At 36.3% G+C, this 13720-nt stretch overlaps 1 protein-coding gene across 2 annotated transcripts in view; it reads right to left on the bottom strand.

The window, feature by feature from the left end:
• Positions 1 to 13720, bottom strand: part of LOC129002295 (WAS/WASL-interacting protein family member 1-like) — a 56095-nt gene that overhangs the window by 10863 nt on the left and 31512 nt on the right. For both annotated transcript variants that reach the window (XM_054429985.1, XM_054429986.1), the window contains 3 exons: positions 12095 to 12353; positions 9351 to 9649; positions 3636 to 3705 (listed from right to left, as the gene is read on the bottom strand). In XM_054429985.1, the coding sequence (XP_054285960.1) occupies positions 3636 to 3705; positions 9351 to 9649; positions 12095 to 12353 (628 nt within the window). The remainder of the gene's footprint in view (positions 1 to 3635; positions 3706 to 9350; positions 9650 to 12094; positions 12354 to 13720) is intronic.

Raw genomic sequence — 13720 nt, 5'->3', positions numbered from 1 at the left:
ATATAGTTTTCCTCAACACTTTTCGATACATCCATCTTTTATACGGTAAACATTTGCTCAATGGGAAACTGAATGGAGTAACTGGTTGAAATCAATCGACATTTTAAAGTCTTATTAGATAAATTTAACTTACCGCATTTGTAATATTTAAACTATTTAAGTTTAAATACATCATTGAACAGTGTTGCAAGGTGTATTTTTTATTTAGCACAACAACAAATTAAAGGGCTTTATTAGCAAAATATACAATGCTGTGAATTTGAACTCAAACGGACAACCGAGTCAAAAATGGTAGCTGTTCAAAGATATCTTGAATCTGCCATTTTGAATCTTTTAACGGCTGCAAATGTTTACTCAGTTGTTGTTTTGTGCTTGAATTTGCGGCATTGTAATCTAATAAAAAAGACCTTAAATTTGATGTGCATATTGACCTTTGCTTACGTTTCGGTTTTCTTCCGATTCCTAGCGGATGCCCCCTGAGGAGGTAGCATTGCAAATCCAATGAATCTTTCAGCAAATGAAAATAATTATAACTAAATCATAAATGTAGCATACCAAACTACAACTGTTGCTTATTCTTCATAAGAATGACATAAAAATTGTAAATTTACAGTTTTTAAGAGTTTTCTCCTTAATTGTTAACCATACAACAACACTTCAATATACTTAATCTTTTTTCAAAATAAATTGTTAGGAAAGAAATTTCAAAATTGGGAAAAAAAACATTTTTGCCCCATAAACTCCTTCATCCAAATAAAACCCTGTTCCCAAGGTCCGATCATGCTGGTTCAGATTCAAATTACTGTAGGTTTACACTTTTGTACCAAATTTACTTGAGTTATTGTGCAAACGGACATATAATATAGGTTCGCCTCTGGGGACATAAAAAAAAATATAAATCAGTCCTGGGTCTAGGTCTTACCATGAGGCCTACGGTAATAAATAATAAGCTATATGGAAAATTTGTTGAAATGAATTAAACAATTGTATTTTTTTATAACAAATTACATTAATTCAACAAATTCTATCAGACACTGATTCATTCAAAAAATCGTAGGTCTTGTTACAAATTAGTAAACTAAATTTGTGCTTATTTTAAATCAGTGGGAAGCTTACATTTTTCCCTTTAAAATATCCTTTAACATTTATTTTTAACTTTGCAACATCTCTCTGTTTGTTATTGTAGTTACAAAAAAAAACCAAAACTAAAATGAAAAAGGGGGGGTCCAAATGATTAGATGTTCCAAATGGTACTCTAACTACTTCACTTTTACTGTAACAATATAGTTGACAAAATAGTTATCACACTGGCATGTAAGGAGGCAATACAAACATACACAAAATAAATAAACTAGGGGAACAGTGATGAGGGTTTTGAGAGGATACCAAACTAACCTACAAGGTTAGTTAATATTCCTACCAAAATGAACACAATTTGAACAAAAACCTTATCACTATACACTAGGCCTAGTAATCAGGGGACCCTTGCGCAAATTGTGCATTTGGATAAGGTTCAATTCCGAGGCAAAACAAATAATACAATACTCTTTTACGAGGGGAGGGTGGTTTTTTTAAGGGCCAATTTCGTATAGCTCCGTAGTTTGCATCTGCCAGCGAGGCTCCTCCTCGCATATCATTTGTGAAACGAAGCTATGTAGCTGAAGTGTACAATTCGCTGTGTTTTTATTTTTTTGATTATTGAATCACTTGGTGTGTGTGACATAAGATCAGTGATACATTTTTGACCACAAGAAACATATCCGATGCTGACATTTATTACTAGATGACTACAGTTTATGACCCTAATGTAATGATAGGTGGGAAAGTACAGACGCTATAAATATAAAATGGATGTACACTCAACTCCCGATTAACCAGGATAAAGTAGGGTTGAAACGTCATCGTCGTCGTCCGCGATTGTGGGAAAATCATGAACATCTTCCGTGGCATGTAGACATCATTGTCGTCTTCCCCGGTCACAGAAACGTCATCGTCGTCGCCTTGCTTGTTCACGGCAAAAGCGGTAATTTTCCTATCACATTGGTATGACAGGTATCGGTATCGAGAATTATCAAATCCCTAGTTATTGTTATTAGATTTGTGCTCCAGACAGTTTAAAATACATATTTTGTCATTTAAGGAGTTGTAAAACCGATTGTTATAAAAAGGGATTAGGATAAAAATACTGCCCTACTTGTACATAAACAATTTAAATACCAAACATACTTAAAACTTACTACAGTTGTAAAATCAATTTCAAATGAAAAAATTTTACCTCTCACCTTAAACAGTCCATTAAGGCAGTTCACTTGCATAAACACAAATAATTCAACAAAATACAATAAAATCTTTAAACAAAAAGATTTTAAAAAGACAAGTTATATTTGTGTAGGATTATGTGTGTCTACAAAATATTTATTTCATAACATTTTACATTTTCGAGTTCATAAGACAACGAATTAGGCGTAACTATACCTCTGAAAAATCCCTCAAACTAAGAATTATTAACCTAATACAGTTGTAGTTTCTCAAAATGACTTGCATGATTTTATTTATTTTTCATGGCTAGGTATAGACATTTTTAGACTAAACAAAATTACAAACCCAAATCACAAAAACATTTCAGAAAAAAGTAATTTAATCTTTCAATAAGTAACACCAAATCCTAATATCTAAGTATAAATTATTTTATATATATAATAACTTGTTTTTTGAGGAAAGAATACTTGGATTAGGACTGTTAATGAAGAAGGAATGGATACAGAGCTGCTTGCAGAAGAAAAGTGTTCAAGGCAGGTAACAGCACACAAAATCGTTTACAACATTATATTTAACAAACATAAGGTACATTTACGTCAAAAGTTCAACAAATTAGTGGTTGGAAATGGACTCAGACCATTTTACTCCTATACAGGCATTGTCAAGTCCCTTTCCAATAATGTTTCATCTAATAATCGACTCGCCATTTACATTCAAAGAATACACATGGAACATAACCCTCAGGAAAACCATTTAAAGTAAGCCTAATATTTACCGGCTGCGACGTGGCACGGATGGAGACAGACCAAAACATTTAATATTCTGTCCCGACAAGGGGGCTTCTTTAGAAGGAAGTAAATTAATAGATTGTAGTTATAAACTGGCACTGTATATGAACTTTCTATATCAGTCTTGCCAACGCATTAGAGTACTTTCTAGTTTCCAATTGCTAAATATTAATTGTATTTTTACTATAAAATGTTTAAGTTAGTTCTGAGATTCAGGAGTAGAGAATGGTTTGTATAATATTTAAGTTAGGTGGTGATTTTGAATTTGTAACAAACTGGCCAGGCTAGTTCCCATCACCTGAGCATAGATAAGTTGCATTGACTCTTTACTTTTTGTGTTATTAACCGTCTGGAACTCTTTTCTTAGTAAGTTAGTAGTGTACCGTCCCTTCTTCCTTATGTTTTTGATGCAATTGTGTCTTATTTATCAACTGGTTAATATTTCCATTAGTATATTTGCAGAAGTATTGAGAAAATATTGCTGCAAGATCACATAAAATATTACTGTGAAGAAAACAGGTTTCGGCTTAAGGATGAAAGTCTATGTCGGTTTTGTTCTGTAACAGAAAGGAACCATGTAACACTTACTTGAGAAGCTGGGAGGGAGTCCGTTGCGCATGGATGAGTGCCTTGCAGGTGGTGGAGGGGGGGCCGGACTCTGAAATGTCAGATCACAATAAATATTTTATGCAAAACACAACACAGAGGAGTAATCTTGCATCCATGGTCTGCAAACAAACAATACACCAATACATGTTTGTTTATACGTTGAATCTAGGTCTTTGGGAGACACACAAAATTCACACTGTTTTAAACTTGTAACCTCTGAGTTTTATACTCTTTATAAACAAACACGTCTTACATATCGGATCTCGATATTTATCGATACCCTTCCCACAATAGACTCACATAAAACGACGTCAAAGCAATTGTCATCATTTGCTCCCTTGAAACACGAATGCCGATTGGCTGACATGTTAGTGAAGGGTCGCCTGTCGACCAATGAGAACTCTTGTAAACATACTTTGATTTATCTTAGATTCTCAACATTCACCATTCATTATAATATTAAAAAATCGACAATCAATACATTATGTTATAGTAGCACTTAAAACTTCACTAAACTCTTAAACTAGGTAGATAGTAGCCTGTCGACCAATGAGAACTCTTGTAAACATACTTTGATTTATCTTAGATTCTCAACATTCACCATTCATTATAATATTAAAAAATCGACAATCAATACATTATGTTATAGTAGCACTTAAAACTTCACTAAACTCTTAAACTAGGTAGATAGTAGCCTACAGATACTAGGTAAGTATGGATCTACTTTTTGGCGCAATGTAAGGCAAGCCTAACCCTATGACAATGTTGAAGTTGAATCTAATTTTTCTAACTTGATGCGTAATGCAGGGATGAAACTGAACATTTTGACATGTTTAGGTTATTTATTTTGTACTAAAAATAAAAATAATACATCTAAAGGTCTGACTTATTGATACAGACATTTTTTAGTATAATTTTGTGTTGACAGGACATTGATCAGTGCTGGTTGTCTAAGTCTGACCTGACTGTCTGACATCTTGAAATGTATTGCAATATCATCTGCTTTGCAGGGAGAACAGCTGAAGCTAAACAAAGGCACCGTAGCGGTTTTGAACTAAATAGTAATCTAAATTTAAAAAGAATTTTATTACTACAGATGGAAGTGATAAGACACATCCTAAATTTAGAAAGAACCTCTAGCAAAAATTATTTAAAACAACATTAAAAGATTTGGAAATTTTAACAGTTCTGTGTTTATAAATTTATAAAACAAAACAACTCTTTATGTAAAAAATAATGAATCAAAACTAGAGCGACAACAGGATATCCACAATTACAATACTAGATATAAACAAAATTTCACAATTAAAAATCATAAAAAATAAAAATAAAAGCAAAGTCCTCAGTATATTGGCATTAAATTTATCCATCAACTCCCAGATAGCATAAGGAAGGAGCAGAGCACAAATAAATCTATATAAATAAAATTAGAGTTTTGTCTGTACATTGCTCAGAATTATATACTTTTAGGTTATTTTTACGTTTTATACATTAAAGAAGCAGAAACGAGTCTTATCTCAATTTCTGTCTGTCTGTCTGTCTGTCTGTCTGTCCCTTTGTCTGTAACACTCAAGATGGCATTTTACGCAATCTTCTCCGTGAAAACCAGAGTACATAACAAGATCCAAGTCATTTTAATGTATTCACTGGATTGGCGAGAGTGTCTTTAGTGATTTAAATATAGCCTCACTACTTTGTAAATAAAATTACGGACGTTCAAAAATGCAGTTTTGTGCGATTTTTGTCAAATTTTCGTTCAATTTTTATCAGATAATCGTCTATGAAATAACGAACAGCTGTTCGGATCAAGATTATTTTTTCTAGCTGTCAATGACATGTTTACAAATGTTGTTTACAAATACCGCAACTATTTCGAATCACGTTTTGAAAGCAAATCCCAACCAAGTGAGATTAAAAACGTTTTTCTTACATAACGGATTTAATTAATCGCAAGTGCAATAATATAGTCTAATAGTGTAACCGTAAATGAAATTAAATAACTAGACATCGTCCAAATCGGAACCAGAAATTCTTTGAGTATAAAATGTTTCTTGAGTTTTGACAACCAGAAAGAAGAAGACCTTGAATCAGTGTTGTATAGGGCTGTGACACTGAAATGATCGTCGCCAATAGCTTACAAAAAAGGTTTCCACTCATTGACGGCGCTTCAATGGCGGTTGTGTAAAGTGTAAAGTGAAAAATCACAACTGCAGTGGGTGATTGTAACTAGGGATGAGAATATCAGTGACTTTAAAATATCACTCGGAACTGTGACTGTGACAAAGAAATATCGGTTAAAAATATCGGTGACTAGTCACAGCGATATATGCTATGGTGGCGCTCCGTGCGGTGATACTCAAAACTACGAAACTGTGACGATGCCATTGGCGTGCATCACTCGAACGGCTAACCAGCTACTTGTGACTGCGACTGTGACTGTGACTGCTCCAAACCCCGAATGACTGCTACTGTGATCTCGCGCTGTTGACGATATCACTGCCGCGCTACTCTGTCGTACCTGCGACTGCTACTGCTACATGTCCGAGTGACTGCGCCTGAACTCTCTCTGTTGTGACTGCGACTTGGGCTGTGACTGTGACTGCTACATGTCTCAATCATGCGCATTTAATCATCCTGTTTTGACTGCCGGCTGCGACCTCTTTATTTATTTGCTTATGTATTTTATTACAGACGCCTTTAATATTTTACTAATAATTTTAATATATATGCATATGTAACGATGCAACAGATTCAATTCCTAGTAATTTATTGTGGGTAAAATAATATATAATATAATACATTTCTTGTGTATAATAAAATAAAATACTTCTACTTTGCGTGAACATTTTTGCTATATATTATTTGTAATAATATATTTTTTTAATGTTTAAATAAGTGTTTCTTAAACATCATTGTATTTATACATTTTCAATACGATGAAAGATGAAAGACTGCTTTGACCTATATTTTATATTTTCCTTCAACAAATAAATTTACAATCACTTAATTATTAATTTATTACTAGTATAAGCAAAGATAAGTCATTATAGCAAAAAAAGTTATAGAAAAGCATTGATTAAATGAAAGGATGGTAAAATGTTTAATGACTGCTCAAAATCCGAAGGATACAGAGAGCAGCACTTACAAGGACGGCGGATACAGCCCAGTCACAGCGCTCCTACAGTCGATATTTTGAACTAAAAGCCTGTGACTGCGACTGCGACTGGGGAACAGAGACTGTGACTCGCTCAGTCACAGCGCTGCTCGCGCTTCTACAGTCGATATTTTGAACTAAAAAGCTGCGACTGCGACTGCAAATGGTGAACAGAGACTGTGACTCCGGTAGCTGCTACTTTTGATATCGTGTCACAGACTGTGACTGCGACTTAAAAATATCGGTGACAAAATCACAGTCTGTGATTTATCGCTCATCCCTAATTGTAACAGAGGTTTAACAGAGGAAGTGCTAAACTCGCTTTTCCAATGTGTCACTTTCTGTTTCTACTCACCGTGTGATGCAATCGCTGGACCATACAGCCAATAGGCCCATAGTTCATATCTTGGGTACGTAAGCCTACATATTTATTCATAACAACCTTTTTGACGACGATCCTTGATACCGGTACTTTTCCATAAAATACATGGCCTACCTACTTAAAAAATAAAATTACAAATGACCAAAACCCCAACATTGTGTAATTTTCGTCACATTTCCTTCTAATGTTAATAGATATACTAATCATTGTTTAGAGAATGCGTAATCTATTTTATAACAAAAAGTTGTTTGGGTAAGGTTGCTTTTTTTCAAACTGACACCGATAAGTTTACGCTATAACTTTTTACGAGAAAATCCAAAAGCAAGAGATCAATAACCTCGGGACTAGATATTAATGTATTTAATTGGTCCGATTTACTATAGTTCTTAGGTAGGTTCTTACGTAGGTACTGGTTCTTTTCCTTAGAACCGGTAGTTTACAAATTTGATATCGTTGGTGTTGCACCTTATTTATTAGAGCCGTCCGTATTCAATTTAAGTGATGTCTTAACTCTGTATAAGTTTTGCTTTTTCTGTCTGGATTCCAAATCTTAGCTTACCCGGTATGCTAAGAAAATGATAACCTATTTGAGTAAAACATTTGTTGGGCAAACCATCATGAATTGTTTACGCCTTTATATTGTTTATGTATCAATAGTTCGTGGCCTTTGTTGGATTGTTGTATTGTGTTGTTTTGTTGTATGTTGGTAACGCATTAATGTCCTTATTTCTCAGTGTTTCACGGAATGGACAAGAGCACCTTTGATACTGAAAATGTCAACCGGAATAAAGTGTTAAATGGTGAGGTTGAGGTAGTACTTTAAATACGTCCGATGTGGAAAGTAACTTTCAATTTATAGGCCTACTTTAGGGCTACGCTTCATGGATCTATAAAACATTTTTTAGTTTAATCATTGGACATATGGACCAACACGATCCGGGTGACATTTAATTGCGAAGCATTTATTTTGGCTTGAACTGTCAGATACTGTATTTGCGAAGGTTTATATATAATAGTTTTGCCAGCATATCTGCAAATATGCAAACTAATTGCTGTTCTTAATCTTAATATAAGAAGGTTTCAACTGACTACTTTAAGATCCCCGTGCGTAGAACGGGCACACAGCTAGTTTAAAAATAAACTGAAAGCATTCTTAATAGCAAATTCTTTTTACAGTTTGGATGCATTTTTTAACTTTAAGTAATGTATTTATTTTATCTAAAAACTGCTGTTATATAATTTTTTTACTTTAAGTAATATGTTTATTTTATAAAAAAAACATAATGACGCATTCATGCACGATGTATCTGTACGTTCTGAGTAAAGATTTTATTGATTGATTGATAGTTCTAAGTTCGCCACTAAAGTTGTTAGCCATCGTTATAAATCATTGTTACCGATACCAATGTCCAAGTATCGGTGGTATTGACAATCATAAAATCCCTATCCAAAACTCATCTTAGAGGCCTAAATTAGTTTTATATATTCATCGGGACGAAATCGATGCATGCTGAATCGAATCGAATCAATATTTGGATGCATTTTCGATGCATCGCACACCACTAATCCTAACTGATATCACCATGATTCCTATGCAGAAGAGTTATTTCTGATAAGGTAGGCCTTATTAATATTTGTTTTTTTATACTGATGTTTATTTTTTTTTTATAAAAGATTTGAAATATTCTTGTCTATAATTATTAGTTTCTTATTTAACCAGTCATCTGTCATAAATCAGTAGGTATTTCAAAATGTTACAAAATCAGGTTAAAATGTCGAAAGTGCATTTACTGTTATGATCAAGAAGGAAAATCCCGTCTCAACATTTTTTGATAAATAAAAATCCTGTCTCGTCTTGTCTTGAACTAAAAATCCAATCTCGTCCATCCCTACAATAAATATTAAACAGGCACATTGAACTGTTACAATACACATTGTAAAGGTTAAACAATTTTATCTTTTAAAAATAGTACTAAAATTCTTTTAAAATGTTGACTTATACTAATGTGTGTTGTGTTTTTCTTACTCTGTACTGTATACTTGTTGCTGATAGTATGCTCAAAAGTATCATACTCGCCGGGGAAGGTTTCAATGGTGCTTTAATGAAATCTATTCTATCTTTACTATCACCTTGGCATGACATACTGTATTCACTCACCGCAGCCTGTGGCGGGGCAGGTATCCTATGCATCAGTGGAGGCACTCTGTGAGGTGGTGGGGGAGGTGCCTGTGTAGGCGGAGGTGGTGGAGGGCTGCTCATCACCACCTTGTTGGGAGGGGGAGGAGGCGGGCGGGTCTGCGGGGGCCTCAGTGGTCTGTGTGGCGGGGCCCCCCGAGGTGACGGCAGCGTGTGGTGCTTGGGCGGAGGAGGAGTGGCTAGCAACGAGTCCTGTGACTGATGGAACATCGGCGCCCCTCTGTACAGCTCACTTTGGTTTGGTAACAAGGGCATTTGTCCTGCGACAAATATGACTGTAAGCATTGATGATTGTACTAAATTATACAAAAAGCCTAATATGACAGTGAATGAGAAGCAAAAGTGGGAAGAGGCGAGTATTAGGCCCAGCGCACACGGTGTGACTGTTTTACAACAACTGTTGCAAACCAGTTGCGTCTGGAACCGTTTTGAAACAAAACTTCTGTCCGCACACGGTGTGACTGTTTTACAACTACAGCTGCGTCTATTGTGCAATCAGTGGAGTGCAATTTTAGTGCAGTTACGTTGTTTTAAGGCCCTGAGTGCGCTTACTACGTCGGACTCAGACGAAGACGACATTATTAGCTATTATCAATAACGAAAACAGCGAAGGGTTCTGAGAGAACATTGGGTTCACCCTTATTTGAGCAAGAATGTTAGTACTAGGCTGTGTGTAGCAGCTAGAGCTAGTCGGATAGGAAATTATAAACACTAAAAACACTATACGGCCGTCAAAATTCCACCAAAATACCACCAAATACCACCAAACACCACAAAAACACCCGTGGTCTTGTACAACTGAAGTCTGCAACGCAACTGCAACGTCGGGCCCACGGTTGTATGTGACTGGTTTCAAACTTTTTTTGAAATCGCATACAACCAGTTGCGTCGTGTGCGCCTCCCCACTGCAATACATTGCCGAGGTTTGCAACGAAAGTTGTAAAACAGTCACACCGTGTGCGCTGGGCCTTAGTAGTGGCATTGTTTAAAACACCAGAGTAGACTTCCCATCTATGAGCAGCCAATTTTTCACTAAAAAAGAACCTGAAACAGTTCTTCTGTGGTGTAATGAGCTACACACAGAATTTGTAAATGTCAAAATTCTATTCATCCTCTTAGGTGAGATTCTTTAATAATGTAACACCAACACAGTTACATCAATACAGTTTAAAGTATGTCATTCTTTCAGTTTGTTTAGTATTTATTTAGTATTTGACAGCAGCACAATCGGTCAATGGCACAATTCAATCTATGTTTATTTTAAGTCAAAAACTGGCTAAAACTTACTGGATGTTTGTTTACTTTGACTTTTGATAGAACCAGGGTGTCTAGTTTATTTTCATTATAAAATTCAAGACTAATTCCAGACTTTTCAAGACTAATTCTAGATTTCTCAAGACTAGTTTTTTCAACAATTAGTGGGTGTTGATACCAAAATGTATCGATTCGCGATTCTTGATACCGACACTAATAAAGTAGTATTATGATAATGTGGTGTTTTCAAGTAAAGAATAATGCAGCAATAACAAATTCTAACTATAAAATTTGGTTTTTTTTATCATGAAATCTTCCGCGTACCGTACGTTTAGACATCATCATTGACTGCAGCGGTTACAGAAACGTGATCGTCGTCGTCCGCGATCACGGTAAAATCATGAACATTTCCCGCGGCCGTGTAGACATCATCGTCGTCTCCCGCGGTCACGGAAACGTCATCGTCATCTCCCGCGGTCACGGAAACAACATCGTAGTCGTCCGCGATCGCGACAAAATCATGAACATTTCCCCCGGCCGAGCAGATATAATCGTCGTCTCACGCGGTCACGGAAACGTCATTGTCGTCTCCCGCGGTCATGGAAACGTCATCGCCATCTCCCGCGGTCACGGAAACGTCATCATCATCTCCCGCGGTCACGGAAACGTCATCGTCATCTCCCGCAGTCACGGAAACGTCGTCGTCGTTGTCCGCGATCGCGGCAAAATCATGAAAATTTTCTGAGGCTGTTTAGACATCACCGTCATCTCCCGCGGTCACGGAAACGTTATCGTCGTCGTCCGCGATCACGGCAAAATCATGAACATTTCCCGCGGCCGTGTAGACATCATCGTCGTCTCCCACGGTCACGGAAACGTCATCGTCATCTCCCGCGGTCACGGAAACGTCATCGTCGTCTCCCGCTGTCAAAGAAACTTCATCGTCGTCTCTCGTGGTTTCGGAAACGTTATCGTCGTCGTCCGCGATCACGGCAAAATCATGAACATTTCCCGCGGCCGTGTAAACATCATCGTCGTCTCCCGCGGTCACGGAAACGTCATCGTCATCTCCCGCGGTCACGGAAACGTCATCGTCGTCTCCCGCGGTCACAGTAACGTCATCGTCGTCTCCCGCTGTCACAGAAACGTCTTCGTCGTCTCCCGTGGTTTCGGAAACGTCATCGTTTCCCGACTACTAGACACCCTGTAGAACAAAACAATCCATTACCGAGTGTGTAGATTGATTACTAATTTCTGTAAAAAACAGCCAGCAAAAAAAGCCAAACTCAGAGCAACACTTTGTATAAATTATAGCACCACTTTCAAGTAACATAAAAACATATTTTTGTCAGTACCTGTGTCCTCTGTCAATGGCTCAGTTACGTTTGTTCATTTTTAATTCAAACTAGCAACAACTACAACTTGAGAATTGGATGTTTACGGTCCCTCACCTGGAGGGGCGACGGGTGGAGAGCGAGGTGCCCTCATACTCTGAGCTCTAGTCACACTAGGCCGTCCATTGGTTAACTTGCCAGGACTCTTGGCGACATAGCCTGGTGGCTTGGGTGCCACGTTGGGCTTCCCGTGGCCACCTGGAGGTGCTTTCATTGCTCGCGGAGCCGCCTGCCACGAGCCATTGTTGCTATTAAGACTGGTCGTGCTATTGGACCGGTTGTGTATCGGTCCTGTCAGAACCGAGTCTGACGTACTCTGTAAACACCTAACATGTTACTGATAGACAGAGTTATAGTATGAGTATAGTAGTAGTAGAGTTATGAGTAGTGTTATAGACAGAGTTTATGATTTAAAACTATGACTATATACACCAAAAATATACACCGTACAGTGTTATCATAAAATAATGGTGGACTTTTTTAAGTATGAAAAAAGATGTTTTACTAAACTAACCAGGGGACAAGCATGATTGATTTTCACACCTTTTTGACACATCATTAAAACTCTACTATTTTCTCTTTGTGAAAGTACAAAAGGTAACCGGATTTAAAATACCTGTATTTGATTGTAGAAGAAAATTCTTATTGTAGAGGTCCTGAAAACAATAATTGAACAGATGCAAACATATTTTTAAATTTTGTCTACAATAAATATTATGTGACCTATGTTGAATACACCCAACAATTGTACTAGCTGGTTAGATAGTGGACAACTAATCACTCAAGAGTAACATTGGGTTACTTTTAGATCCTCTGGATACTAAATAAAAATTCCTTTGATTTTGGCATGAATTAAAGATACTTATCATATTGTTACAAATAAAACCATACTGGAAATTAAGACCTCCATAATTTTGAAAGACAAATTGAAAATATCAAAGCAACACTTAGTAACATGAACATCAATAATGAACATCAATAATAAAAATAAAAAAATAAACAACTAGTAAGGAATAAATACATAAATACAATGAAGAACATTACATCAGTTCAGGATAAAGCATCAAATTAAAAATATTAACAATGAAGCCCAGACATATTTACAACATGAGTAAGTAAATAAAAATACTTCTAATAATATTTTTAAAAGTTTTAAGTATTATTAGACATATTTTTATTTACTTTCCGTAAGTTTAATAACACGTACAATGCTGATAAAGAAATGATTTAACATGAGCAACACAATACAGTCATATTAAAAATATGTGACAACAAGACATCTGTGGTTGGTGAAAGAGTATAAGTCAATCTGACTTTTAAGAATTTATCCTTTCCATTGGAGATGGATTAAAGACACTGAGAAGAGAAGACAGGATAAATAGTTGCGAAGCAGCTCTGCTGTAAAAAAGTATAAACTTGCCCAGGGAGACAGTACATAACTTACAAAAGAACTACAAAAAACAGCCACTTCACATTTCGACAATTAACTTACACAGGAAAGTGCACAAACATACCAATCTTGAAGCAAACAGCCAATTGAAAGAGTTACCATTGAAGACTCTGCCTCCTCAGGTACAAAAAATAGCCACTTTACATTTTGACGACCAACTTGCACAGGAAAGCACACGGACACACCAATGTTGAAGCATATAGCCAATAGAAAGTTTTACCATTGAAGACTCT

The sequence above is a fragment of the Macrosteles quadrilineatus genome, unplaced genomic scaffold (assembly GCF_028750875.1).
Source record: "Macrosteles quadrilineatus isolate MER2022 unplaced genomic scaffold, UCM_ALF_1.0 Scaffold_9__3_contigs__length_116548681, whole genome shotgun sequence".
Classification (NCBI taxonomy): domain Eukaryota; kingdom Metazoa; phylum Arthropoda; class Insecta; order Hemiptera; family Cicadellidae; genus Macrosteles; species Macrosteles quadrilineatus.
This window is presented reverse-complemented; position numbering and strand designations above follow the sequence as displayed.